General features: G+C 40.9%; 1 protein-coding gene across 6 annotated transcripts in view; it reads left to right on the top strand.

Annotated features, from left to right (window-relative positions):
• The window catches only part of ANO1 (anoctamin 1), a 231,002-nt gene that overhangs the window by 121,429 nt on the left and 84,000 nt on the right, over positions 1-25,573 (top strand). For all 6 annotated transcript variants that reach the window (XM_040328142.1, XM_040328141.1, XM_040328144.1 and 3 more), the window contains 3 exons: positions 17,262-17,360; positions 22,193-22,344; positions 23,604-23,658. In XM_040328142.1, the coding sequence (XP_040184076.1) occupies positions 17,262-17,360; positions 22,193-22,344; positions 23,604-23,658 (306 nt within the window). The remainder of the gene's footprint in view (positions 1-17,261; positions 17,361-22,192; positions 22,345-23,603; positions 23,659-25,573) is intronic.

Raw genomic sequence — 25,573 nt, 5'->3', positions numbered from 1 at the left:
GAAAAAAAAAAAACTCCTACGGACTTCCTGTCATTTATACAGACTGTGCTTCGCACTATGTGAGAAACCACAGATAGGACTTGGAGGAAGCAATGATGAAACCTGTTCAGCTTCACTGCTAGTGATGACCTTGTCACAAAACTAGTAGGCAGTCTCATTCTCAGAGGTTCAGGGTTTCTCTCAGAGGTACATTGATTTATAACCTGCCCCTTTTAAGAAGCCCCCCCCCCTTTTTTTATCTTTCTTCGAGTTAGCAGATGCATGCCTTCACTTCAGTGAGCTGAATGCAGGCAGCTTGGCTTGGATGTTGTGTGATGTCCATGGTCTGTGCTCACGAATTTTCAGGCATGTCATGATGTCCCATTTTCCTGAACCTTTCAACACTGAAATGTCAGAGCTGCCATTACTTAAAGGGGTTGTAAAGATTTGTTTTTTTTATTTTCTAAATAGATTCCTTTAAGCTAGTGTATTGTTGGTTCACTTACCTTTCCCTTCCCCTTCTAAATGTTTTCTTTCTTTTTGTTTTCTTTGTCTGAATTTCTCACTTCCTATTCCTTCTCGGTAAGCTGTTCTGGCTGACTAACCCCCAGCCAGAATGGCTAGGATGATGGGGGCAAGCTTAATAATAAAGGCTAGAGGAATGGACAGCCGCACTTCCAAAAAACCCTTAGGTTGTCTTTATTTGAAAAAAATGGCAAATGCACTACAAAGTACAGCAAAACAGTGGAGATAGAAGCCTACGCGTTTTACACTGCGGTCAGTGCTTAATCATGGCTGATTAAGCACTGACCACAGTGTGAAACGCATAGACTGCTATCTCCACTGTTTTGCTGTACTTTGTAGTGCATTTGCCATTTTTTTTAAATATAAAGACAACCTAAGGGTTTTTTTGGAAGTGCGGCTGTCCATTCCTCTAGCCTTTATTATTTGCCTTGTGCATTCCCGGCACTCCTGAGAAGCTATTGATTGTCCAGCATACCCACCTGGAGCGGTAACTCCCTTTTCCTATGGGGAAAAGCTTACTGAGGAGAAACAGGAAGTGAGAAATTCAGACACAGAAAAAAAATTTTTTAGAAGGGAAATCGAAGGAAAAGGTAAGTGAACCAACAATGCACTAGCTTAAAGGAACCTATTTAGAAAATAAAAAATAACCTTTACAACCCCTTTAATCTTTTTGAAGATGCATGCGCTGGGGACATTATCCTTTTTGCAGTGTTTGGGGGAAAAATATATAAAATGTACTTCATTGCAAATGCAATAGGACGTAGGATATGAATGTTCATATTGGCATATCTTGCATAAACATGCATGCTCTGGTTTAGCAACTTGGTAATCCGTGAAACATGGATGTTAGGATGCAACTTCAAATAGTTGGCACTGGTAGTTACCTGTCTTTCCTGGTAGATTTCCTTTAAATGTACACCAGCAGATTTGTGTGATTCACTTGGTGTGGTGTTGAGCATATGATTGCCATTGGTGATTTTTTTTTTTATTATTATTATTAATAATAATAATAATAATAATAATAATATTATTTAAGGTACTTTTATAGCGCCGTCAATTTACACAGTGCTTTACAAATATGTTGTACATTTGCAAATCAACAAACTAGTGTGTGGGAGTGTGCACTGTAGCGTGGCGGCAGTAACTCGCGCACACAGTCCCAATCCAATAGAAAGAACTTGTATTGTAGTCAAAATATAACTGTTTACAACAAGCCTGGTGAAAGGCAGCCCAACCAGTAACACTCAGATGCACGGCAGATGATAGCAAAGCAGATCTCAGACAAACTGACAGCATCTGCCTTAGGGGGCTGAATGCAGCCTGGCCAGTCTTTGCCCAAGCGGGAGGTTTCAAGAAGAAGTGGCAGATCCCTTGACTTTCCCTGCCACCATTGCTGTCTCTGGGTGACCTGTCCCCACACTACCTACATGCTTAAATGTGTGCCAAACTCAGGAGCAAGGGTCTTAAATGGGCTCTTCTTGACTCAAGATGGCCACTAGTTACATGGGCCATCGTGACCCAGGAAACCATAGAAGAACCATGTTCCTCTTGATTTTCTCTCCCTTTGCCCTGCTGCTGCAGTAAAGCGCCACCTGCAGTGGAGTCATAGGCTATCATGCAGGGGTGTTTTAGAGGCAGAAAAAAAATTGCAGATGCCCCTAATGGCCACGTTAATGTTCAGTGTGTGCGAAAAGAAAAATGGCAGCCACTCAATTGATTAAAACCTATGAGGGTGGGCAACTGTTAAATATAAGAATATTCTCTTGATATTCTGTAAACTTATATTGATGAGAAAAGTTCCAAAATAGAGTTCAGTTCTTGTTTAAAAAATCAAAAATGTTTTTAATGGCATAAGGTTACAAGAACGATATTAAAATATAAAATGTAAAAATATCAATAATGTAGTTAGATGAAGATTGTGAATGTGTATACAATCAGGTGTCTTTGTAAGAAGCTAAAAGATGGCTTCCCTCGTGAGTTTAGCAGTCTGCTTCTAAAAATCTTTATTCATCTCCTGTATACTCTAAAATTCAGACCCCCCACTTTCTCCTAAAATGGACTGGTTTAAAGTTCTTGTAGTTCCACAAAACTCTAGTGACAAATGTTTTGAGCAAACTTTCAATCCTCTTCCTTTCACATAATGGTGGGGGTTGACTAGAAAACTAAACTCTCAGGCCGCGATTCAGATACATTTTCGTATCTTTGAGCGGGCGTAAGGCATCTCCTAAGCGCTACGCCGCCGTAACATTGAGAGGCAAGTACTGTATTCAGAAAGCACTTGCTCCCAAAGTTACGTTGGCGTATCGTAAATGGGCCGGCGTAAGCCCGCAATAGCAAGGCAGTGGGCGTGTTGTATTGTAATGAAGCGTGACCCCATGTAAATGCATGGCAGATCGAACTGTGCATGCGCGCGCATGCTCAGAGTCACGTCGCAAATACTCCCTAAGATACGTCGGCTCAATGCTTTATCGACGTGAACGTAACATACGCCCAGCCCCATTCACGTACTACTTACGCAAACAACGTAAAATGCGACACTGTTCCGACGTCCATACCTTAACATGACTTACCCCTGCTTTATGAGGGGTAAAGTTACGCCGGACCGACGCCTTACGTAAACGGCGTAGCTAAATCCGGGCGCAAGTACGTTTCTGAATCGGCGTATCTAGGTCATTTGCATATTCAACGTGTAAATCAACGGAAGCGCCCCTAGCGGCCAGCATAAATATGCACCCAAGATACGACGGCGTAAGAGACTTGCGTCGGTTGTATCTTGGCCAAATTCAGGCGAAACTGCCTATATGAATGAGCGCATAGATACGACGGCGCTCATTTGGACTTACGACGGTGTATCTGGAGATACACCGTCGTAAGTCCTTTCCTTTCTGAATCCGGACCGCAGTCTCTATGCTTTGGCACTCCTGGGGGATAGGCAATATAACAAGTACAAGCCTCCCAATTGGTAATATGTGTAAACTCTCCCCAGAAAAGCTTAGAAATCTATAATAAAATTTATATTTTCACATAAGTATAAAAGTCGGTATATTTAAATTTTCTAGAAGAAACACATATATACAACTCAATCATACTATAAAGACCCAACCCATTCATACATATGTTAGTAATGTTAATTGGTAAATATTAGATTAAGGAAGGCTTCTAACAGCAGCCAATTAAAAACCTGCACCACACAAAGTTCTCTCGGCCCTTCAATTAAAGTGGAAGTAAACCCTTCTATAATTTTCAGTCAAAGAATCTGCCATCTTGGCCTCTGTTCTTCAACTGCCATGGTTTTGTACATGTGATCAGTTATGACTCCAAACATTGGATGGTTTGACAGTTTGGTTGAGAGCACAACCAATGTGACAGTTGCATTCTTGACACGTGCCAATAATGAAACTGTTTTTTGAAACTGCTTTAAGCAAAGTGGACCTTTCTAGCTAGCTTCTAGCTTTAAAGTTCTAGTTCCATAAATATATGTGGCTATAGATGGAACAAAATTCAGCCTGTTCAGCAGGGACCAGATGAATTTGGATTCATGTTTAGTTGTTCCCGTTTCTTTTGAAAATCAGAGATTATGTGCATTTTGTGATCCGATGGTGCCACCATTGATTTTGAAATTCAATCGACCAAGCCTTCAATTTCACCTTATGTTGCTACAGAAAATTATTTTTGTGGCTGGGAATCTTCCTTTCTTTCCCGGAATTTTTCTTTTCTTGCACTCATGTGCATTTTTTTCCCCTTTTTTTTTTTTTTTTTTTTATTTTTTTTTTAATTACATTTCTCGCACCATCATTGATTAGAAAATCGTTTTGTTTTTCAAAAAATTTCCAACATGCCCGATTTACTCAAATTCAATGGCCACACGAAAATCTGCTGTTGCTGCAGTTTACTAATAGTGCGAAATTATAAGGAAAATAAAATCCGCTTGGGTGACATCACTTCCCTGGCATTTCCCAGCCGTTGTCAGTAGGGATGAGCCAAACACCCCCCCCCCCCCGTTCGGTTCGCACCAGAACCTTCGCGCGAACATTTAGAACCCCATTGACGTCTATAGAACTCGAACGTTCAAATTCAAAAGTGCTAATTTTAAAGGCTAATATGCAAATTATTGTCGTAAAATGTCTTTGAAAACCTGGGTCTTGCCCCAGGGAACATGTATCAATGGAAAAAAAGTTTTAAAAACGTTTTTTTTTTTTTTCAGGAGCAGTGATTTTTTAATGATGCTTAAATTAAAAAAAAAAATGTAAAATTCTTTTAAATATTGTACCTGCTGGGTGTCTATAGTATGCCTGTGAAAAAGTCTTTGAGAACCCAGGTCCTGAAAAAACGACAGTTTTAAAAAAAAAAAAAAATTCCATTGATACATGTTCCCTCGGGCAAGACCAGGGGTTCTCAATGACGTTTTCACAGGCATACTATAGACACCCAGCAGGTACAATATTTAAAATAATTTTCATATTTTTTTTTTTTTTATTTAAGCATCATTAAAATCACTGCTCCTGAATCTTTCAGTGCAAACTACAGAGGACATGGGCAGTACACACCAAGTAGCTTTAGGTGCAAACTACAGAGGACACAGGCAATAAACCACGTAAGAATACTGCTGCTAGCACAATCACCTGCCTGCCAGTAAATTAGGAAGAACTGATCTAGCTAAACTATACAGTGTATAAATATATGTACACACTGTAACATTAACTGACTAGCCTGCCTGCTCTATCTACCTGCAAAAAATGACACTCTCTCTGTCCTCTCCTAACCACCGCAACACACTATACAAGGCCGACCTGCAGGCTGCCTTTTATAGTGTGGGGCATGTACTAAACCCCTTGGGCCATAATTGGCCAATTATGGCTCTCCGTTTTTTGCAAGCTGTGATTGGCCAAGCATGCGGGTCATAGTGCATGCTTGGCCAATCATCAGCTAGCGATGCCACAGTGAATTATGGTCTGTGAAACGTAACTCGAATTTGGAGCGAACGACCCGTTTTGTTCGTATTTCGACGAACGATCGAACATGCGATGTTCGAGTCGAACATGAGTTCGACTCGAATAGGAAGCTCATCCCTAGTTGTCGGCTGTCTCTTCCACACAACATGTGCCGCTGCAGAAAAAGTATTTATACCAAATTTTCTTTCTCTTTTTTTTTTTTTTTTTTCTTCACAGGGTTAGATTAGCTTTAGAATGTGGCAGAGAGTAGATGTAGTGTTGGCTTTAGGCTGAACTTCTACTTTAAGGTAAAAAAACTTGAGCCTTTAGAACCACTTTAATGCATGGAATGCATTCAGGTAATAAATGTTCTGCCTTTAGAACATCTTTAGGAATGTAAGCTAAATGGGACTTGCAAGTCTTGACATCTTCCAAAAAAGAAGTGTGCACTTAAATGTGAGCAGCTTTGATAAACAGGGAAACTGAGGATGGAGCATTTTATTCACAAAGATCATATGGACACTTGGAACATCGGTAGCAGGCCTCTTGCTTGAAAAAGCTTAGTACAGCTTCTTTTTTTTTTTTTCTGAGCTCAAACATATATTCAATTTTATCAATTTGAACATTTCGAATAAAAAAATAAAAAAAAAGTGGAAAATTTGAAAAAAACATAATACTAATTCTGAATCCTGAATACGAATCAACCAAATTTAATTAAACTAGATTAAAGAATCTAAACAAAACTAAACACTTTTTTTTTTTCATCATGCACATATATACATGATATCACATAGGGGGGGCTATTGATCCCCATATGTGTTAACAATACAGTTAATTAAAAAAAGGTTTTAAAAAAAAAATGAAGGTGCCAAAAATTCACCTCGCCCCTTCTGTAGATGACAACACAGTGCCTCTGCTGCATTAAGGCTAGGTTCACACTGCTGCGAATTCAAAATCGCGGTACAATGTCGATTTTACCGCCATTTCGCGGCTGCGGTTTTGCCGCGATTTCGGCCGCGATTTAAGAGACATCTGTGCAGGGTTCAATGTAAATCTCGGCCCAAAATCGCAAAAAGTAGTACAGGAACTACTTTTTGAAATCGGTGCAGCGCCGCAGATGCGGCGTCGCACCGATTAGGACGGTGCCATTGCCGACAATTGCCGCCGATTTGAGATGCGATTTGACATGTGAAATCGCATCTCAAATCGTACCAAATCGTACCCAGTGTGAACCTGGCCATAAATCTCAAGTTTTTATCAGCCCTAGCTTACCTGCAAACTACTGAACAACTTCCCATGATAAGGGGATTAAATGGGAGGGGGGGGGGGGCAAAGCCAGCTGCCTGGGATGATTACACTGCTCCCCCATAGAGGGAGTATGAGTAAGCTTTGTCAACCAAGGATTGGAAGCGTTAGTGAAATTAAAGGAAATTGGATGCAGCCTTTAGTACCAGAAGCCAGGTAAACTGAAAAAACGTACTGTTCTTGGTTTTGAATGAATTGTATGTGTGATGTTGTAATGGTAGTTTTTGACAATAATTATTATTTTTTTTATTGGTGTCACATCTGCTCTCAGAATGGACGGAATAGGAATCGCTCCCCTGTTCCACAGGTTTTAGGACTTGTTCACACCAGCAACGTTGTGTTGCCCAATGCAATTAGACGTCTGTCCTAAGGCTACAGTTGACATCATTTGCTGTGTTGGTGTGCACTAAAAAAAAAAATTTTTGCAGCACGTTCACATATGTTGAAACGCACTGCAGCTCATTGCCCCAGGACAGATCCAACCAGTATTAATGCAATGTTGCTATAAATCATTCTATTTACCAGGTGCAGATTAGGAAATAAAAAACATTGTTACTTCATTTTCAGTTTTCCTCCATCCCCAACGTAAACTTTTTATTACATTTTTTTAGGCTTCGGTAGCATGGCAGACATGTAGTCATTGTGAGTTTCTCTTTTACTTTTTGGCAAGTAGGCAGACTCCAGGCACGCTCACAGATGCCTGTGCTTTTCCAGGTCATGTGGAGTTTTTACAGCTTGCTAACTTTAGAAGTAATATACAGGCCTTGTCAGACCTGACGGGCGGGAGGCTGGGACAGTTCTGTATGTGTAACGTACAGACATATTTCTGCACAAATTCTAACGTTCTACGCAGATTCATGTTCCTTTCTAGGAGTCTAAGTAGTTAAAACCCAGTCACTGAACTTTAATATAAGCTTTGAGAGCTGCAGTCAGAAGTAGCTGCTAGGATAAATTGGGACAACAAAGGTAAAAAAATAAAAAGTATTCTGTTTTTAAAAAAAAAATAATTGGAGTTTTTTGGTACAGTTGAGGTATACATTTAACTCTAGGCACATTTTACATAGCTTGGACCAATACAATATGCATGTGCCATACCTGTGGAATCCCCATGGAAGATGGAAATCTCACTGTAGTATGCTACGCTACTACAGTGATTGCTGCTGGATTCTGGATCCCATGCTGAGCAGCTACCCTGTTGCTTACCGAACACAAGGGGTTGCCCCCACTCAGCCATGGGCGCCATTCAATGAATGCAAAGTGTTGGACGTGGTGGAGATCACGTGCTACCAATCCCCATCTCTCTGCCCCGTCCAATCAGAGAACGCTTTGCATTCATATGCTTGTAGCCAGGTGTGTTACCAACTATATGTGCCCCTCTCCCTTGACTTCCCTCTCCCCATCATCACTGTGCTGCAGCAGCTGCCTCTCACCCTGTTCTTCCCTTCTGTGTGAGCATTGGAGTGGTTCTGTGTGATACCCCCTCCCTCCTGGCTGCAGTGGACCTGAACCAATTGGAGGTGGGTAGACTTGCTATGCAGACACTGAGGATCATGGGATATGTAGTCTTAAAGGGGCACTGTATAATAGAGGCTAATGGTGCCATAATCTATAAGGGCCAAGAGTCCCTGCATACAGAGGAGGAAAGCTAAAGAGTTTTTGCAGGCATTCTGAGAGAGATCAGGGGAGTTATCAGACCTGCTGCCTGAGCCTGCAAGAGATTGAGCCTTTGTGAGCTCCCATAGAGCCTGAGGACTGAGCCACAGAGAGTCATGGTGTCTTGAGATCTGGCATAAGAGTGCCTACACCAAAACTGAGATATTGAGCCCTGTGGGGGTCCAAGCCGAGAGACTGAGCCGCTGGGACCTGACGCCAGAAGATTGCAGACAACCAAGTGATCTGAAATTAATTCCTGTGTACCAGGATGGGTTAGCTCACCATCTGTGCGCTTGTATAAACACTGATACAGTTAAGGCAATAGAGCATGTTCCTGGTTTTCCAGCCCACTAGCCATCTGCTGCACACTCTTAAAGAGATCGTTAAACGTGCACCACCTACAGAAGGGCTCCAATGTAAGCTGACCAATACTGACCCTTAGGCACCAGTTACTTTGCAGCCATATTCAGGGGTACACTTACCTCAGGAACGCATATGCCCACCCACCATTTGGGGCTGTATGTGTAGTGTGCACGCAAGGACCTTTATTTCCTGGGTCAGTTCATGACGATTCTTTTAATCCTGTGTTGCACCAGTTTAGTCTAATTGAACATTGCTTCAGTTCTGATGATTGCCAGTTTGAGTCAGTGATCATTTATCTAGTATGCTATATTTTAAGTCTGATTGCCTCTTCATTGATTTATGTGTGTTTTAACTGTATTTGCCATAATATATCTAATCTACTAACAAGTTACTTGTGGCCTAATTTCTGTGTATTATTATTGAATGGTAGCTTACTAACACTTAAAGCAGAGTTCCACCCTTATTGGCTTGGGTACAGTCGCCGCCATTGCAAGTAAGTGAAACCGGCAGTGGAGCCTTCAGGCTTCACAGCCAGTTTCACTACTGCACATGAGCGAGTCACGTGGTGCCTTCTGAATGGCCCCCTCATCTTCTGGGAGACACACATGACCCATACATATATTAATATGTATGTGTATGTATTTTATATATGTGATGTTATATGTAGGCATTCTGGGACAAGTCCACTGTGCAGGCCACTTTGGTACCTGTTAATATAATTACATATATCAAAGGGGACTTGTTGATGTTAATATGCAAGAATCCAGAACAAGTCCATTTTACACATAAAAAGGGTGTTAAAGGTTGTACAGGTTACATTGGTACCTGTTAATATAACTGCACATATCAGGGGACTTGTTGATGCTATTATGCAAGAATGCATATTAGGGCAGTTGATGACTGCAGCTGTTTCCGGCTGGGGGTCATTATGTCACTCTGAAAGACAGAGTGTAGATCAAAGACGGCCAATAAAATTGCTCAGCCATTCAGTGGATAGTCAATATAATCTGGAGCTCAGTCTTGTCATGTCCCATGGATATGAAGGCACAGGTCTAGGAAAAGATGGGACTGTAAAGCTACTATTCTTAATTATATATACTCTATTGGATTTTTGCAAGTATTGGACTTTGTTCGGTGTTGGAAGTCAATTAAATCTCTCTCTGGAAGAATCGGGTTGCTGCTGGAACATAACTTATATCATCATTATAATTAATCAATTATGTAACCACTATATTACTTCACTACACAAGGCTGGGACGGAAGTACTCCATGGTACTTCATAAAAGGTAAGTAAAAAAAAAAAGTATATCCAAAAGTGAGGGGTGGTCTTTAGTTTAGGACCAAGTAGTAAGGTTGGGTGGAACTCTGCTTTAAAGTGGTTGTAAACCTCAGACATGAGATTTGAATAAAGCAAGGTGTGGAGCCAAAAAAATTATTTTATTTCTATGTATTGTATATTTCTTTATGGATGAGTAAATGAGTTATATAGGAAGCGCTGCATTGTATTTTATACATCCTGGACCTGCTCCAACCTGTGACTGAACTGTGAAGGAAAAAGTGATGAAACCATCTCTCTCTGACTCTGCTTTCTCTTCCTATTGGCATGCTTCTTGTAAGCACAAGAACTGGTTGGCTCCTTGTGCTGTTTCTTTGTTTTAGTTATATTTGTACCTGGGGCTGCAGGAAACTGATACCTGGTCAAATGTATGTTCCTGAATTATGCAGGGCTGTGTTAATTTGTGTGTTTTATACGTGCCTAGACTTCAACAGTTTTCTTATGTTTAGCTCAAGTGCTAGCTTACATTTGGTGCATATAGACCATTTATTAAATTGCCAATTTATTGAAATGGTTTAAGAATTACAGTTGGGCTCCATTCAACTTTGGAGTGAAACTTGTATATGACTTTGGCTTTGTCCAGTGACGATGTACAGCTAATGCATTGTATAACATTCAGGTAAGACTTTCATGCAACGTCTGATGGTTAAAATGTAAGTCTTTGGCCCTCAAGTTGCATGAAAGTCGGACCAAAATAGTGCGCAAACTACTTTGAAGTCGCTGCAACTTTAAATCACATATACAGTACAGACCAAAAGTTTGGACACACCTTCTCATTCAAAGAGTTTTCTTTATTTTCATGACTATGAAAATTGTAGATTCACACTGAAGGCATCAAAACTATGAATTAACACATGTGGAATTATACATAACAAAAAAGTGTGAAACAACTGAAAATATATTTCATATTCTAGGTTCTTCAAAGTAGCCACCTTTTGCAGCAGACACATCTCTAGAACTGTTAAGAGGAGACTGTGTGAATCAGGCCTTCATGGTAGAATATCTGCTAGGAAACCACTGCTAAAAAAAAGGCAACAAGCAGAAGAGACTTGTTTGGGCTGAAGAACACAAGGAATGGACATTAGACCAGTGGAAATCTGTGCTTTGGTCTGATGAGTCCAAACTTGAGATCTTTGGTTCCAACCCCCGTGTCTTTGTGCGATGCAGAAAAGGTGAACGGATGGACTCTACATGCCTGGTTCTCACCGTGAAGCATGGAGGAGGAGGTGTGATGGTGTGGGGGTGCTTTGCTGGTGACACTGTTGGGGATTTATCAAAATTGAAGGCATACTGAACCAGCATGGCTACCACAGCATCTTGCAGCGGCATGCTATTCCATCCGGTTTGCGTTTAGTTGGACCATCATTTATTTTTCAACAGGACAATGACCCCAAACACACCTCCAGGCTGTGTAAGGGCTATTTGACCAAGAAGGAAAGTGATGGGGTGCTGCGCCAGGTGACTACCTCTTGAGAATGCCAAGAGTGTGCCAAGCAGTAATCAAGGCAAAAGGTGGCTACTTCGAAGAACCTAGAATATGAAATATATTTTCAGTTGTTTCACACTTTTTTGTTATGTATAATTCCACATGTGTTAATTCATAGTTTTGATGCCTTTAGTGTGACTCTACAATTTTCATAGTCATGAAAATAAAGAAAACTCTTTGAATGAGAAGGTGTGTCCAAACTTTTGGTCTGTACTGTGTATGAATGGTTATTATTGGAAAACATGGGGGACGACCTGTAACTTTGTCCAGAGTTGCATGACAAGTCTCACAAGTGTAAATGGAGCCTTATAAATCCTTATTTATTTCCTTTGTTCTACATCTATTCTGAGACATTGTACATAGCATGAATACTGTGCTATATTCTAGGATTCCAGCTTCATCAATATAATGGTATGTGATGGGGAGAGGCTCATCGTTTGTGTAATTGGTTGGTGTTTTAATCTCAATGTGTTGATCACATTGTGTACTTATGTAAGCGATAATTCAATTGTACAGAATCATTAGCACAGGTATGAGAAAACAATGCTACTCCCACATTAACCTCTGATTTTATTTTGGTAATATCTAAAACATTTGGGCGGTTCTTAAATTCCTATTACAAAATTACTGCTGTCAACCAGTTTGTGTGACTTGAAACTAATCCATATACACAAATCAGTCACTGAGTTTGTGTATAGCAAAGTTATGTAGATCTTGTCAAGCTTTCCCTACAGTCCATTGGTGACTCGGCGTATGAGTGTGCAAAAAAAAAAAAAAAAAAAATTATTTTTACCACTCTTTTTCTGATTACTAAAGCTGGCCATAGACTGATCAGTTTGCCTGGTTCTGCAGGGACAGATCAAATTTCAAACTTATGTGGCCCTCCTTAGTTCGACGTAAGTCGACTGCCAAATCGACTTCTGTCGAATGAACAAGCTGGAAAAGTTTTATGGTTCAGCAGCTGATCAGTGTATTCTGACAATGTCCTGGTGAAGGGGATTCCTCCATCCACCTCACTTGTGTATTTTTTTTTTTTTTTTTCTTTTTTGTTTAGCCCATTGGCTCAACAGGGAAAAATAAACCATCTATGACAAGCTTAAGACATCACATGTACAACAAAGGTGTCTTTCCATGTCTATATACACCGTATCTCACAAAATTGTGTACACCTCATATTTTATTATCTATTTTAATGTAACATTACTGAAGAAATTTAAATTGGTCTTGCTAAAGAAAGTGCATAAACCACAGGACGACTAAACGCTGTGAATGCCAATGTTAAAGTGTACCAACGTCCCGATAATATGTAACTGGAGATTAATCTGGGCTAATGGATTGGACTTTAGACGGTACAAGTAAATATTTTAGAAAATCTATAAATATATTTATTCATAAAAAAGGGGTATACGAAGAAAAAATGATTATATATATATATATATATATATATATATATATATATATATATATATATATATATATATATATACAGAACTTCGTGAACAAAATAGTACAATATCAGCATATTATCACAGTACACATTTTAGGAAATATTACATAAAAGCTTATACTAATGCACATATGCTTATATAGACAAGACCATACAGCACCAGGGAGTATATAAAAACGTTTAGATCCTTAGGACTGGATTGGATATGCAAAGTGATGGATGTTGCTTTTACTCAACATGTTTCGCGTTCGGGACGCTTCATCAGGAGCATAACGGTAGGCAAGATAGGTCTCCGCAGCAATGTGTGGAACAGACTGTTGGAAATCAATATGTGGCATATACAATGCTGTTACCTGACCAGCCCAGTAGGCATGTGAAAGGCTATTTAAAACACCATAGTATATGGAGGTAGAAAACTTCAGGCTAATGCACGGTTTGTAAGGGTAATAGTTGGCGAACGACAGCGGATACTGCAAATTTACACTGTTATACAAGCTGTACACTCACTACTTGTAGTGAGTGTACAGCTTGTATAACATTGTAAATTTGCAGTCCCCTCAAAATAACTCGACACAGACATTAATGTCTAAACCGCTGGCAACGAAAGTGAGTACACCCCTAAGTGAAAACATTTCCAAATTGGGCCCAAAGTGTCAATATTTTGTGTGGCCACCATGATTTTCCAGCACTGCCTTAACCCTTTTGGGCATGGAGTTCACCAGAGCTTCACAGGTTGCTCATGTAGTCCTCTTCCACTCCTCCATGACGACATCACGGCGCTGATGGATGCTGGAGACCTTGCGCTCCTCCACCTTCCATTTGAGGATGCCCCACAGATGCTCAAAAGGATATAGAAGTGGAGACATGCCTGGCCAGTCCATCACCTTTACCCTCAGCTTCTTTAGCAAGGCAGTGGTCATCTTGGAGGTGTGTTTGGGGTGGTTATCATGTTGGAATACTGCCCTGTAGCCCAGTCCCCGAAGGGAGGGAATAATGCTCTGCTTCAGCATGTCACAGTAAATGTGTAGTGAATCTGCCTTAGGGCCTGCACTCACACCTGCATGTAATCTGCCCTCAGTGTGGCTCCACCCTAGCCTCTACAGGATACACTATTTAACACCGTGCTTTCCAAGCAATATTGTGTTTTGGCTTCCTATGTGCTTCTTGCCGTGTGCACCACGTCTGATTCTGTTTACCGTCCTTGGCTTGTTCTTGACTATCCGTGTCTGCTTCATACCCTGACCTTTGGTATGTTCTTTGACTATCCCTGTCTGCTCGTTGCTCTGACCATTTGGCTTCATCTCCTGACCATCCCTTGTTGTCCCGGTCTGCTGCTTCATCACTATTCCCAAGTAGCCTACTGTGGGTGTGAGCTGGGAGACCCTGGGGGCTGTGACCTGGAGACAGTTGCAGCAAAATGCATCCAAGATCAGTGTGTGTGTGTGTGTGTGTGTGTGTGTGTGTTTCACAGATTCCTGCATTGTTCACCCCCCCAGGTCCGCACAGAGCTATGCACCTTCTGTTATGGTGCTGGGGGAATTGATTACATAGTTGCATAGTTAGTCGGGTTGGAAAAAGATAGAAGTCCATATATTTAATAAATAAACAAATTTCTAGTGCAGCAAGTTCACCACCCTGCTGCTGTGGTGGCAGATGAGACTTGTAGTATGTCCATTTACAGATACCTAGTCTCTGCCCACACAGCAGTGGTCAATTGAAAAAATAAGATGTCTGCCTTGCGATTTCTGGTACGTGTAGGGAAGGGGGGGTCGTTTTAAGGATGGGAAGTTGGGAAATGTGACTATGTTTCATGTTACAAACCAAACTTGAATGTCCCATGTACCATGGTTCAAAAGGTGGACTAAAGCCTCGTACACACGATTGGATATCTGATGGAATCGAATGCAATGGATTTTTTGTCCGATATCCGATGAAGCTGACTTTCATCAGTCTTGCCTACACACCATCAGTCAAAAATCCGATCGTGCCAAAACGCGGTGACGTAAAACACTACGATGTGCTGAGAAAAATGAAGTTCAATGCTTCTGAGCATGCGTCGACTTGATTCTGAGCATGCGTGAATTTTTGACCGATAGACTTCCACACAGACGATCGTTTTTTTATTCATAGGAAAAATTTTAACCATTTTTTTTTTCCATCGATTGGAAAACAAACCAATGGGGCCCACACACGATCGGTTTGTCTGATGAAAACAGTCCATCGGTCTGTTTTCATCAGACAAACCGATCGTGTGTACAGGGCTTAAGTCTTTAATGGCCATAGTTTTTGGAATAGGATGTTCAACAACTTTAATTTAGATGTGCAGTTCAGATGTCCACAAAAATATTGGCCATGTGGCTCACCTACTCAGAAAGTGGCTTTACCTTTTAAGCTCAGCTACTTATTCGTTTTTTATTATACATAGCTTTTGTTTATGTGCACGTATGTTATGTAGTTTTAAAAAACATATGCAAATTCTGGAAAAAAATCAATGCTTCATTTCTTTTCTTCACAATGTGCACATAATTATTCACACATCCTGTCAGAATGTGGTTATAATAAGCTTATAGCTATAGCCATGAGCTTGTTGTGTTTTTTCCAGCCGGTGATTGGCTATTTATTAAAAGTGATCTGCGGGGCTCTAAAGCCACCCAGATCACTGTTACTGAAGTAAGAAGTGCCGGCCCCCTTGTGAAAGCAATAAAGTGATATTTAATCTTCGATTTTTCTTTCTTTCTTTCCCTTTTCCTTTTCCTTTTCCTTTTCTTTTTTCCTTTTCCTTTTTCCTTTTCTTTTTCTTTCCTTTTCTTTCCTTTCTTATAACAAACCTGTCATACATACCTCCAGTGTGCAGTTTGTTTTGCACAGAGTGGCCCAGATCATCCTCTTCTGGGGTCCCACGGTGGCTCTCACAGCTCCTCCCTGCATTAGATAACCCCCTCTGGGAAGCTCTCTCCTAAGGGGGTTGCCTTGCGGGTGCGCTATTGTGTCATACACTCTGCGTCCATAAAGGCCAAGTTTCTGACTCAGTCCCGCCCCCCAGCGGCCGCGTCATTGGATGCATTAAGGTGAAAAAACATGAGGGTTTACAACCCTTTTTAAATAAAGAAATGTGTGAAAGCGCACCCATGAAAATGGGCCCTACAGGTGTAAACAGTGATTGCACCACACGTGTGAAGTATCCCAGAGTGGGAGCAATTTGCAGTCTATAGGCTTGTAAAATATCCCCCTATAAAAAATGTTACATGGCAACGTATGCACCCTTTCATGGGTGCAAGCAATGTGGAGTCTTCACATGTTTTAGTAATTTACTAGATGCAACAATATCTTATATTTTACCAAAAATTGGGTAGAACATTTGTGTTTCTCTTCATTTAAAATACATTTTAGTGTATTTTTACCTGAAATTTGCATTTCATAAATACCTGCACTGACAAACAATCCAAAACCGGCACCATTGTATTCTCCAAGGCCTCTGCTTTCAGAACATGTATGTTTGCCCAAAAATTTGCTCTGGACAGCAAGTGGTTAAATATATATGTAAGTAAAATTAAAATCAAAAAGCCGAATAATGCCAGAGGCCTATAATGTAGAGACAAGTGTGGTCCGTACAGGGTAAGCAACTGCTAGCCCTGAAGCGGTTAAGCATAATTTTAATGATATTTATCATCACACGTATGCTCATTTATCTCTAAGCTTTCTAAAGTGATGACATCTCCTACTGACACCATCTGGATGCTCTTCCGAAAATCTGTAACTTGTATGTGGAAGTGGTAGCCTTAGTGTAATTTTCAAATAGTTACACCTATGAGGGAGCAGGTGCGTATAAAACTGCATGTAATGCATAAAACGATTTATATGTGTGTTGTGATGTAGTCTTCTACTATATTTGGGGGTGTGTGTGTGTGTGTGTGTGTGTGTGTGTGTGTGTGTATGTATATATGTATATGTGTGTGTGTGTGTGTGTGTATATATGTATATATATATATATATATATATATATATATATATATATATATATATATATATATATATTTGCTGGGAAATGTTCTGTTCTAGCTTCGGCACACTACTGTACTCTGACGTTGCTGCTCAGATTTTCTCAGGATATCGTGTAACCATAAAAACATGCTTATGGATATAAAATGAATTATGATAAGCCATTAGATCCTTGAGTGTAGTTAATATGGTATTCTAAGTGAACTTTTTTTTTTTTCTTCTTCTTTCTTGGTATAGACGAAGATGCATGGTGTGGGATTTGTGAAAATCCACGCTCCCTGGAATGTTCTGTGCAGAGAAGCTGAGTTTATGAAACTTAAGATGCCTACCAAGAAGGTATGTGCTCACAACTCTCCCTGTTAATCATAAATAACCCTCGACACATTTATATATAGTGATCGCTGTATGTAGATATTGCTGCTCAATGAAAGGCATGGGCTGTCAAACATCATTTAGCTGAATTAAAATAAAGCCTACCAACAACGGGTAGGCCAAGCTCTTTATAGCTATATGTACTGTATGTGAGCTACATATGTTTCGTAGCCACAATGCGTCTAGCTAGAATGTGCTTAAAATGTTATTGTGCTGTCCCCTCAAAATAACTTAACACACAGCCATTAATGTCTAAACTGCCGGCAATAAAAGTGAGTACACCCCTAAGTGAAAATGTCCAAATTGGGCCCCAAAGTGTCAATATTTTGTGTGGCCACCATTATTTTCCAGCACTGCCTTAACCCTCTTGGGCATGGAGTTCACCAGAGCTTCACAGGTTGCCACTGGAGTCCTCTTCCACTCCTCCATGACGACATCACAGAGCTGGTTGATGATAGAGACCTTGAGCTTCCCCACCTTCCATTTGCAGATGCCCTATGCTCACTAGGGTTTGGGTCTGGAGACATGCTTGGCCAGTCCATCACCTTTTATCCTCAGCTTCTTTAGCAAGGCAGTGGTCATCTTGGAGGTGTGTTTGGGGTCGTTATCATGTTGGAATACTGCCCTGCTAAATCACTAACCCAAGTCTCCAGGGAGGAGATCGTGCTCTGCTTCAGTAGGTCACAGTACATGTTGGCATTCATGGTTCCCTCAATGAACTGTAGCTCCCCAGTGCCGACAGCACTCATTCAGCCCCAGACACTCCCACCACCATGCTTGACTGTAGGCAAGACACACTTGTCTCTGTACTCCTCACCTGGTTGCCGCCACACACGCCTGACACCATCTGAACCAAATAAGTTTATCTTGGTCTCTTCAGACCACAGGACATGGTTTCAGTAATCCATGTCCTTAGTCTATCTGTCTTCAGAAAACTGTTTGGAGTTTCAATTCATAATTGGATTTAGGTCTGGACTTTAACTGGGCCATTCTAACACCTCAATATGCTTTGATCTAAACCATTCCATTGTAGCTCTGGCTGTATGTTTTGTGTCAATGTCCTGCTGGAAGGTGAACCTCCGCCCCAGTCAAGTCCTTTGCAGACTCTTTACAGGTTTTCTTCTTAGATTTCCCTGTATTTGGCTCCCTGTCCCTGTCAAAAAAGAGCATCCCCACAACATGATGTTGCCACCATCATGTTTCACGGTGGGGATGGTGTGTTCAGGGTGATGTGCAGTGTTAGCTTTCCGCCACACATAGCGCTGTGCTTTAATGGCAAAAAGTTAAATTTTGGTCTCATCTGATCAGAACACCTTCTTTATCCTCATGTTTGCTGTGGCTTCTTACAAAATGTAAATGGAACTTCTTATGGCTTTCTTTCATCAATGACTTTCTTCTTGCCACTCTAACATAAAGGTCAGATTTGTGGAGAGCACGACTAATCGTTGTCCTGTGGACAGATTCTCCCACCTGAGCTGTGGATCTCGGCAGCTCCTCCAGAGTTACCATGGGCCCCTTGGTTGCTTCTCTGATTAAAGCTCTCCATGCCCAGCCTGTCAGTTTAGGTGGACGGCCATATGTCTTGGTAGGTTTGCAGTCGTGCCATACTCCATTTTCGTACTATGAATTAAACAGTACTCCGTGAGATGTTCAAAGCTTGGGATTTTTTTTTTTTTTATAACCTAACCCTGTTTCTCTACAACTTTGTCTAGTGTGTTCCTTGGCCTTCATGATCCTGTTTGTTCACTAAGGTCCTCTAACAAACCTCTGAGGGTTTCACAGAACAGCTGTATTTATACTGAGATTAAATTACACAGGTAGACTCTATTTTCTAATTAGGTGACTTCTGAAGGCAATTGATTCCACTAGATTTTAGTTAAAGGTATCAAAGTAAAGGGGGCTGAATACAAATGCATGCCACACTTTTCATACTGTATTTATATGTAAAAAAAAAATTAAACTTTCCACTTCACAATTATGTGCCTCTTTTTGTGTTGGTCTATCCAAATTTAATACATTTACATTTTTGGTTGTAACATATAAAATGTGAAGAGATATGAATACTTTTCTCAAGTGTATGTATGTATGTATGTATGTATGTATAAAATATATATTTTATCTTTCTTACACAGGTTAGTGGTCATAGGTGTTAGGAGAGGGGAGAGAGCACTTTTAAAAATTAAAGTTGAGCCTGGAAGTCAACTTTTCAGGAATCCAAAATGGTTTACTAAATTCCTGAACTTACTACTACATATTGCAAAATACCGTATTTATCGGGGTATTGCGCGCACCCGCGTATAGCGCGCACTCCCAACCTGGAAGGGAAATTTCAGAAAAAGAAAATACTTAGTTTGAATGCCCCTCGTCGGTGTCTTGCCCGGCGTCCATCGGCGGCCTTGTCCGGTCCGGCGTCCGTCTGCGGCCTCGGTGGTGTCCTCCCGGCGCTGTCTCTGAGTCAAATTCCTGTTCTGTGTTTGAACGCCGCCGCCGCCATATACCGAGCGCAGTACACTCGGGCACGCTCGGCTTCTCACGCATAAAGGCTAGGAGGCGTCACAGAGCGTGACCGCGAGCGAAGCCGAGCCTGGCCGAATGTACCTGAGTGTACTGCGCTCGGTATATGTCGGCGGCGCAGTTCAAACTCAGCACGGGAAGCGGGTATAGGCGTATATCGCGCACCCACAATTTTCCCCTTATTTTAAGGGGAAAAAAGTGTGCGGTATACGCCGATAAATACGGTAGGTTTTATTACATTTATGGCTAAAATGTAAAGTGTAAACTAAGAACAACTAAAGTATAAGGAAGTGACAAGTTACAATAAACTCTATTTAAACCTTATACAATGTATGAAGGAACGTGTTTAGTTTTTGTTAAATAGGATTCTGGCAAACCATGAAAGGTTCCGTCCCTGCCATATTTTTTCCTCTAATGGGGTGTTGGCTAACAGCATGGTTTCACATAAAAATAGTTGGCAAAATGAAGTATTTCGTGGAAGGTGGGTGTACCCTGTGTTATGACTAATGATGTCCTTTCCTGTCTGATTTTTTTTTTTTTTTTTGTCCTAACGAAAGAGCAACTAAACCCTTGAAACTGTACTAAACAAACAGTCAAAGGACTAGTCAAAGTGCCAGCAGCTTCCCTAAAACTAACTTGCAATGCCATGTTCTGCACCGTGTCCCTGAGATGAGGTGACCATCATGGAAGAGGTAGGATCTTGCTGTCTCATGTCAGACTCTACCAAGGAGTGAGTAGCCAGTAGTGAGATTACCGAATCTCACTCCAAATCTGGAGAGTTCAGCAGTCAGAGTCAGCAGTGCCTTAGATCTCACCCTACAGATATACAGCTATGAGACATCTTGACTTCTCGAGCTCCATTCCAATCCTTCTTTTTTTTTTTTTTTATTATTACGAGAATGCGATTTAAGAATGGTCGCAACATTTGGCCAATAAGTCAATGTAGGAAAGCAATATACAGTATGTTGGGATAGGTTGTAAACAACCTAAAAGTACTGGATCCAGAGGTGAAAATTAAGAAATGGTGGAATGAATGGGGGGTCAGACTAACGGGAAGCATGCAGAAGAAAGAAGGGGGGGCTCAATTTTTACATGAATATGTGCAATTTAGTTTAAAAAGAATGTGGAGCATCAATTGGAGAATCGTTGGTTAGGAGTCGAAGTTGATACCCCTGAGTATATTGAGAGCGTTACATTATAGATTGAGTTTATTTGGGCAAGGTTTGAACAAAAGATTCCCAAACATCAATGAACTTTTTTCACCTGTAATTGTTTATGCAGGGAGGCCTCCATCCATCCCATATGAAAAAAGTAACATAGTTGTATCTATTAATAAAGACATATTGGGGGGTTCCGGGGAGATCGACTGATGTAAAATAGTTTTTCATGCCACAAAGTAAATAAGGAGTTGGTTACAGCCCCTTGAGATTTTAATGCCCAGAGTATTGAGTAGACCAAAAGGTGCCCATTCGGGGGTTAGCGGTAGGTAGTTTTGTAAGTATGTGATTGCATAATTCACTACAGAGTTCCAAAAACTTTTAATCCTGGGGCACAACCAAAAAGCATTGAACAGGTCCGTATCTACTTGTCCAAATTTCAAGCCGCAAGAAGAGGAACTTGGGCCTCTAAGGTAGGAGGGATGCAGAGATGTACAAGTGTGCGACCTACTTTAATATTTGTGTATGTTTTGATATACAAAATTTCGCCTCACATGCTCATATATGCATATTACCATGACACATAGAGGGGTTAAGTTTATGGAGAGCTAGGCCTCAGGAAACGGTCAGGAAAAAGAGCAATTTGATGATAAACTGGGTGACAGGTAACCTTTTTGTCATTCAGGAGTTCTCTGTAGTTCCATTTCCCACAAGGCTAACATTCTGTCAGAACGTAACGCATGCATACACATTGGTTGCACCCATAGTTCCACTTTAAAAATGAAATCTATACTGTAATGTGGTCTGTCACAAACCATGTTTAATTCTCTTGGTACCCCCATTGCATGGTTGTATTACCTGCCATTAGATACTGTGCCCGCAAAGACAATTGGAGGGCTACAGACCTTTTTCAGGCCTTCGTAGGGAGACAGCTGACTTGGTAGAGGATGAGGCCTTTGCTTCCTCATGTCAGAGCTATCCTTTGATAACTGGTGATCTGATAACTGATAGAGGAATATATGTTGTTGTTTTCTTTTTTTTTTCTGTGAATGTGGTCTCCGTCTTTCTTGCTCTATGTACTTTTCCAAGCAAAACTGAACACTCTTTTGATCCTATGTATTCCAGATTTATCACATAAGTCAAAAACAAGGTCTGATGCACAAAATCAACAATGTCCTTCAGAAAATAACTGAACCTATTCAGCCCAAAGTGGCTAGCCATCGACCGCAGACAATCAAGCATCTCTCCTATCCTTTCTCCAGAGAAAAGCAGCACATGTAAGTGTGCCAAATCCAGTCTCGATACCCATTGATCTGCATGCCTCAGACTTTTTAATTGTGGATGAGAAGGTCCATTGTCCAGGCCAATATTTCAGATGTGGGTGGATTCTTGTATGATAAATCACTTAGTGACTGCTTGTATTTTGTGGAGATTCTAGGATATTCTTGCCTAAAATGATCGTAAACCCTCACCTTGTAAAACAACCCATTCAGTTTAAAATAGAAATGAATGGCAAAACATTTGGGTATAAGTATAAAAAAATAAGTGATCACATTCTCTCTGTTCTGGAGAAGCATCACTGAGCTTCCCAGAGAAAGGCTGTGTTGGGGGATAGGACAAGTCTGATCATTGGAGCAGAGTACAGAGTTCCCATCATAACAAGAGAACTGACCTCGATTGTGTTCTTAGTGTGGTCCGTTTTTAAAAGGAAAGCAGAGGGACTGGCAGAAACACCAGGGATTTCACACAAAGGAAGCAATACAAAGAGAGTAGGATACTTTCTCTTACAAGTGCATGGTACACAGGGGCGGACTGACCATTCGGGCACTGCCCGAGGGCCCCATGCCACTAGGGGCCCCATCAGGGTTGCCAGCCTCAGTAGAACCAGGGACAGTATGTAAAAATCTGTGTGTGTTTTTTTTACATCTATACATGAAATGTCCATTACCGAAATCCTTTTGGTCTAAAAAAACAACAACAAGATTATAGCTGCCCCAGTACCTTTTCAGTGTGTGTGTGTGTGTGTGTGTATGCATACTGTATGTGTGTATACTGTGTGGCCCCATGATCTATTGCCTGGGGGCCCCATAATCTCCTTTTGCCCGGGGGCCCCATAATCTCCTTTTCTACTTTCCTCTTTCTCCTCCTCCTTCTCCTCCTCCTCCTCCTCCTCCTCCTCCTCCTCCTCCTCCTCCTCCTCCTCCTCCTCTTCCTCCTCCAATATGCCGCCACTGATTAAAAACCTGTAGGCTACCTTTCTGACCAGATTATAAACCTGTTGTTTGAGTATCTCAGGCTTGAATATTTTTAGGTCACTGACCTGGAACAAGTATGCAGTGGGTGAGGTCAGAACATCTGTTCTACATACTTGTTCTAGTCTAGCAACTCCTAGTACAGAAAGAAGCCAATGGATCAACATTAGACCGTTTTGCATTTTCAGTTTTCCTTTATATGTAGATCTATATATTTATAGAACTAAAATGGTTATTTTTATCCTACACGTTCTAACCCATCTATGATCTGTATTACCCAACAGGTTCGATATGTCTGACAAAGACTCGTTTTTTGACAGCAAAACAAGAAGTTCAATTGTAAGTGTTTAAAAGTACTATGTATCCCTTGCTAATTGGGTGATAATTACTCTCCAATTAGATCTTAACACTTTCTATTCGTTTTTAACATCTTGCTATTTATACAGTGGGTACTCATCTCACCTGTGGTTTGTTATCCTCATTGCCCAGGAGAAGGGCTGAGTCCTCTGGTATAGGTTGCATATCACAGGCTTACTGTCTAAGGCCACCTTCTTCACATTTTCCGCCTCGGGAATATTTCATGTACATCCTTTTTTACCTCGGTTCTATTTACATGCATTCTTTATTTTGCCATTTCACCCTGAATTGCCAATTTTCAAATCTTACCAGCTATCTGGGGGTTCTGGAAACAAATGAGCCCCTAGGTTTGCCTAGGCTAATGCATGCACAAACGGTTGTTTACTGGAATCCCGTCACCTGATGGGTGTTGTTGTTAAGACACAAGGGCACGGATGGCAATTAACTAACCTCTCCTCACTCTGCTTAAAATATACAGTGTGTGTGTGTGTATATATACATATATATTCCATGGGCTTCAAAATCCTCTTTTGTTTTTATGATTGTTCTGGTTAATTCTGCTAGTTTTTTACATTAGCAGTTGCTGTCTATTGAACTTTTTATGGTGCAATAAACAAACTTTTTACCTTATTTAAGGATTATTATTATTTTTTTTTTAATCAATAAGTTTTATTGGTCATTGGTTCAAGATTACAAGACTTACAGCCGTTCGGTACAGTTGACAGGCATCAAACAAAGGATTATTAATTTTAATGCTATACCCATTGAGCGCTGCTTCTTTGTTTTTGTTCCTTGTTATCCATTTTTCCAGTGGTTGGTAGCTGCACTGGGGCTTTTGGCTTATTTTATATTTTCCAGAGTGACCTATCCACATATATGGCTGACAGTCTTAGCGCTGATGGAACTTTATGTATGTTCAAAATCCTCCTTGAATCAAAACCCTGTGGGCTGCAGCAACTTTTCTTGATTATTTTTTAATTTGAATTTTTTATTTAACAGGGAAAATTATTTTTGAAGATGCATTTTCAGCACTAAACATTTCAGAGGTGACCCCTGTTCTGGTTAAACAAAGAAGAAAACTTGCTGCAGCCTGGAGTGCAGAATTCCCACTAGAAAACTGCTACACAGACCGCAATAAAAACCTGATCATGGCTGTAACCCTTTTATCCAAAATGAAGTAATGCATATTGCTGGAGTAGTCAACCACATTCCAGTCGTCTTTATTACAGTATAAACCAGGGGTCTCCAAACTTTCTAAACAAAGGGCCAGTTTACTGTCCTGAAGGTTTTAGGGGGGCCGGACTGTGACCATTGGGGGTAAAAAAGGTCCCTACATCAGTGGGAAAAATAATGCCCCAAAAATCCGCACCATTATTGGTATCGGTGGGAGGAATTATGCTCCATTGTTGATGTCATTGGGAGGAATTGCACCCCATTATTAATGTCCTTGGCAGAGGCGGCTCAAGGCTTTGTGAGGCCTTAGACAAATCTGAGACATGAGGCTCCATTTACATCCATAATGGGAAAAATAATTAAAGCGATAAAAATAAACTGTATACATTGCATTTATTAAGAGTTTTACATTTTTGAACTATAAATTCGCTGTTTATAGAACTTTCCCTAACCAATTCTTTAGGCAAATTAGGCAGCCGCGAGGCCTAAGGCGACCGCCTAATTAGAGAGCCACCTCTGGTCCTTGGCCCCATCGTTGGTGTCATTGGGAGGAATTGCGCCCATCATTGGGCCCCATTGATTGTATCATTAAGAGCAATTGTGCCCCGTTCATTGGTGTCAGTGGGGGAAATTCTGCCCCATTGTTGGTATAAGTGGATGAAATGGTGCTCCAAGGGCTGGATAAACGCAAGCAAAGGGCTGCATCTGGCCCCCGGGCCACAGT

Source organism: Rana temporaria, chromosome 11 (genome assembly GCF_905171775.1).
Source record: "Rana temporaria chromosome 11, aRanTem1.1, whole genome shotgun sequence".
Taxonomy (NCBI): Eukaryota; Metazoa; Chordata; class Amphibia; order Anura; family Ranidae; genus Rana; species Rana temporaria.
This window is presented reverse-complemented; position numbering and strand designations above follow the sequence as displayed.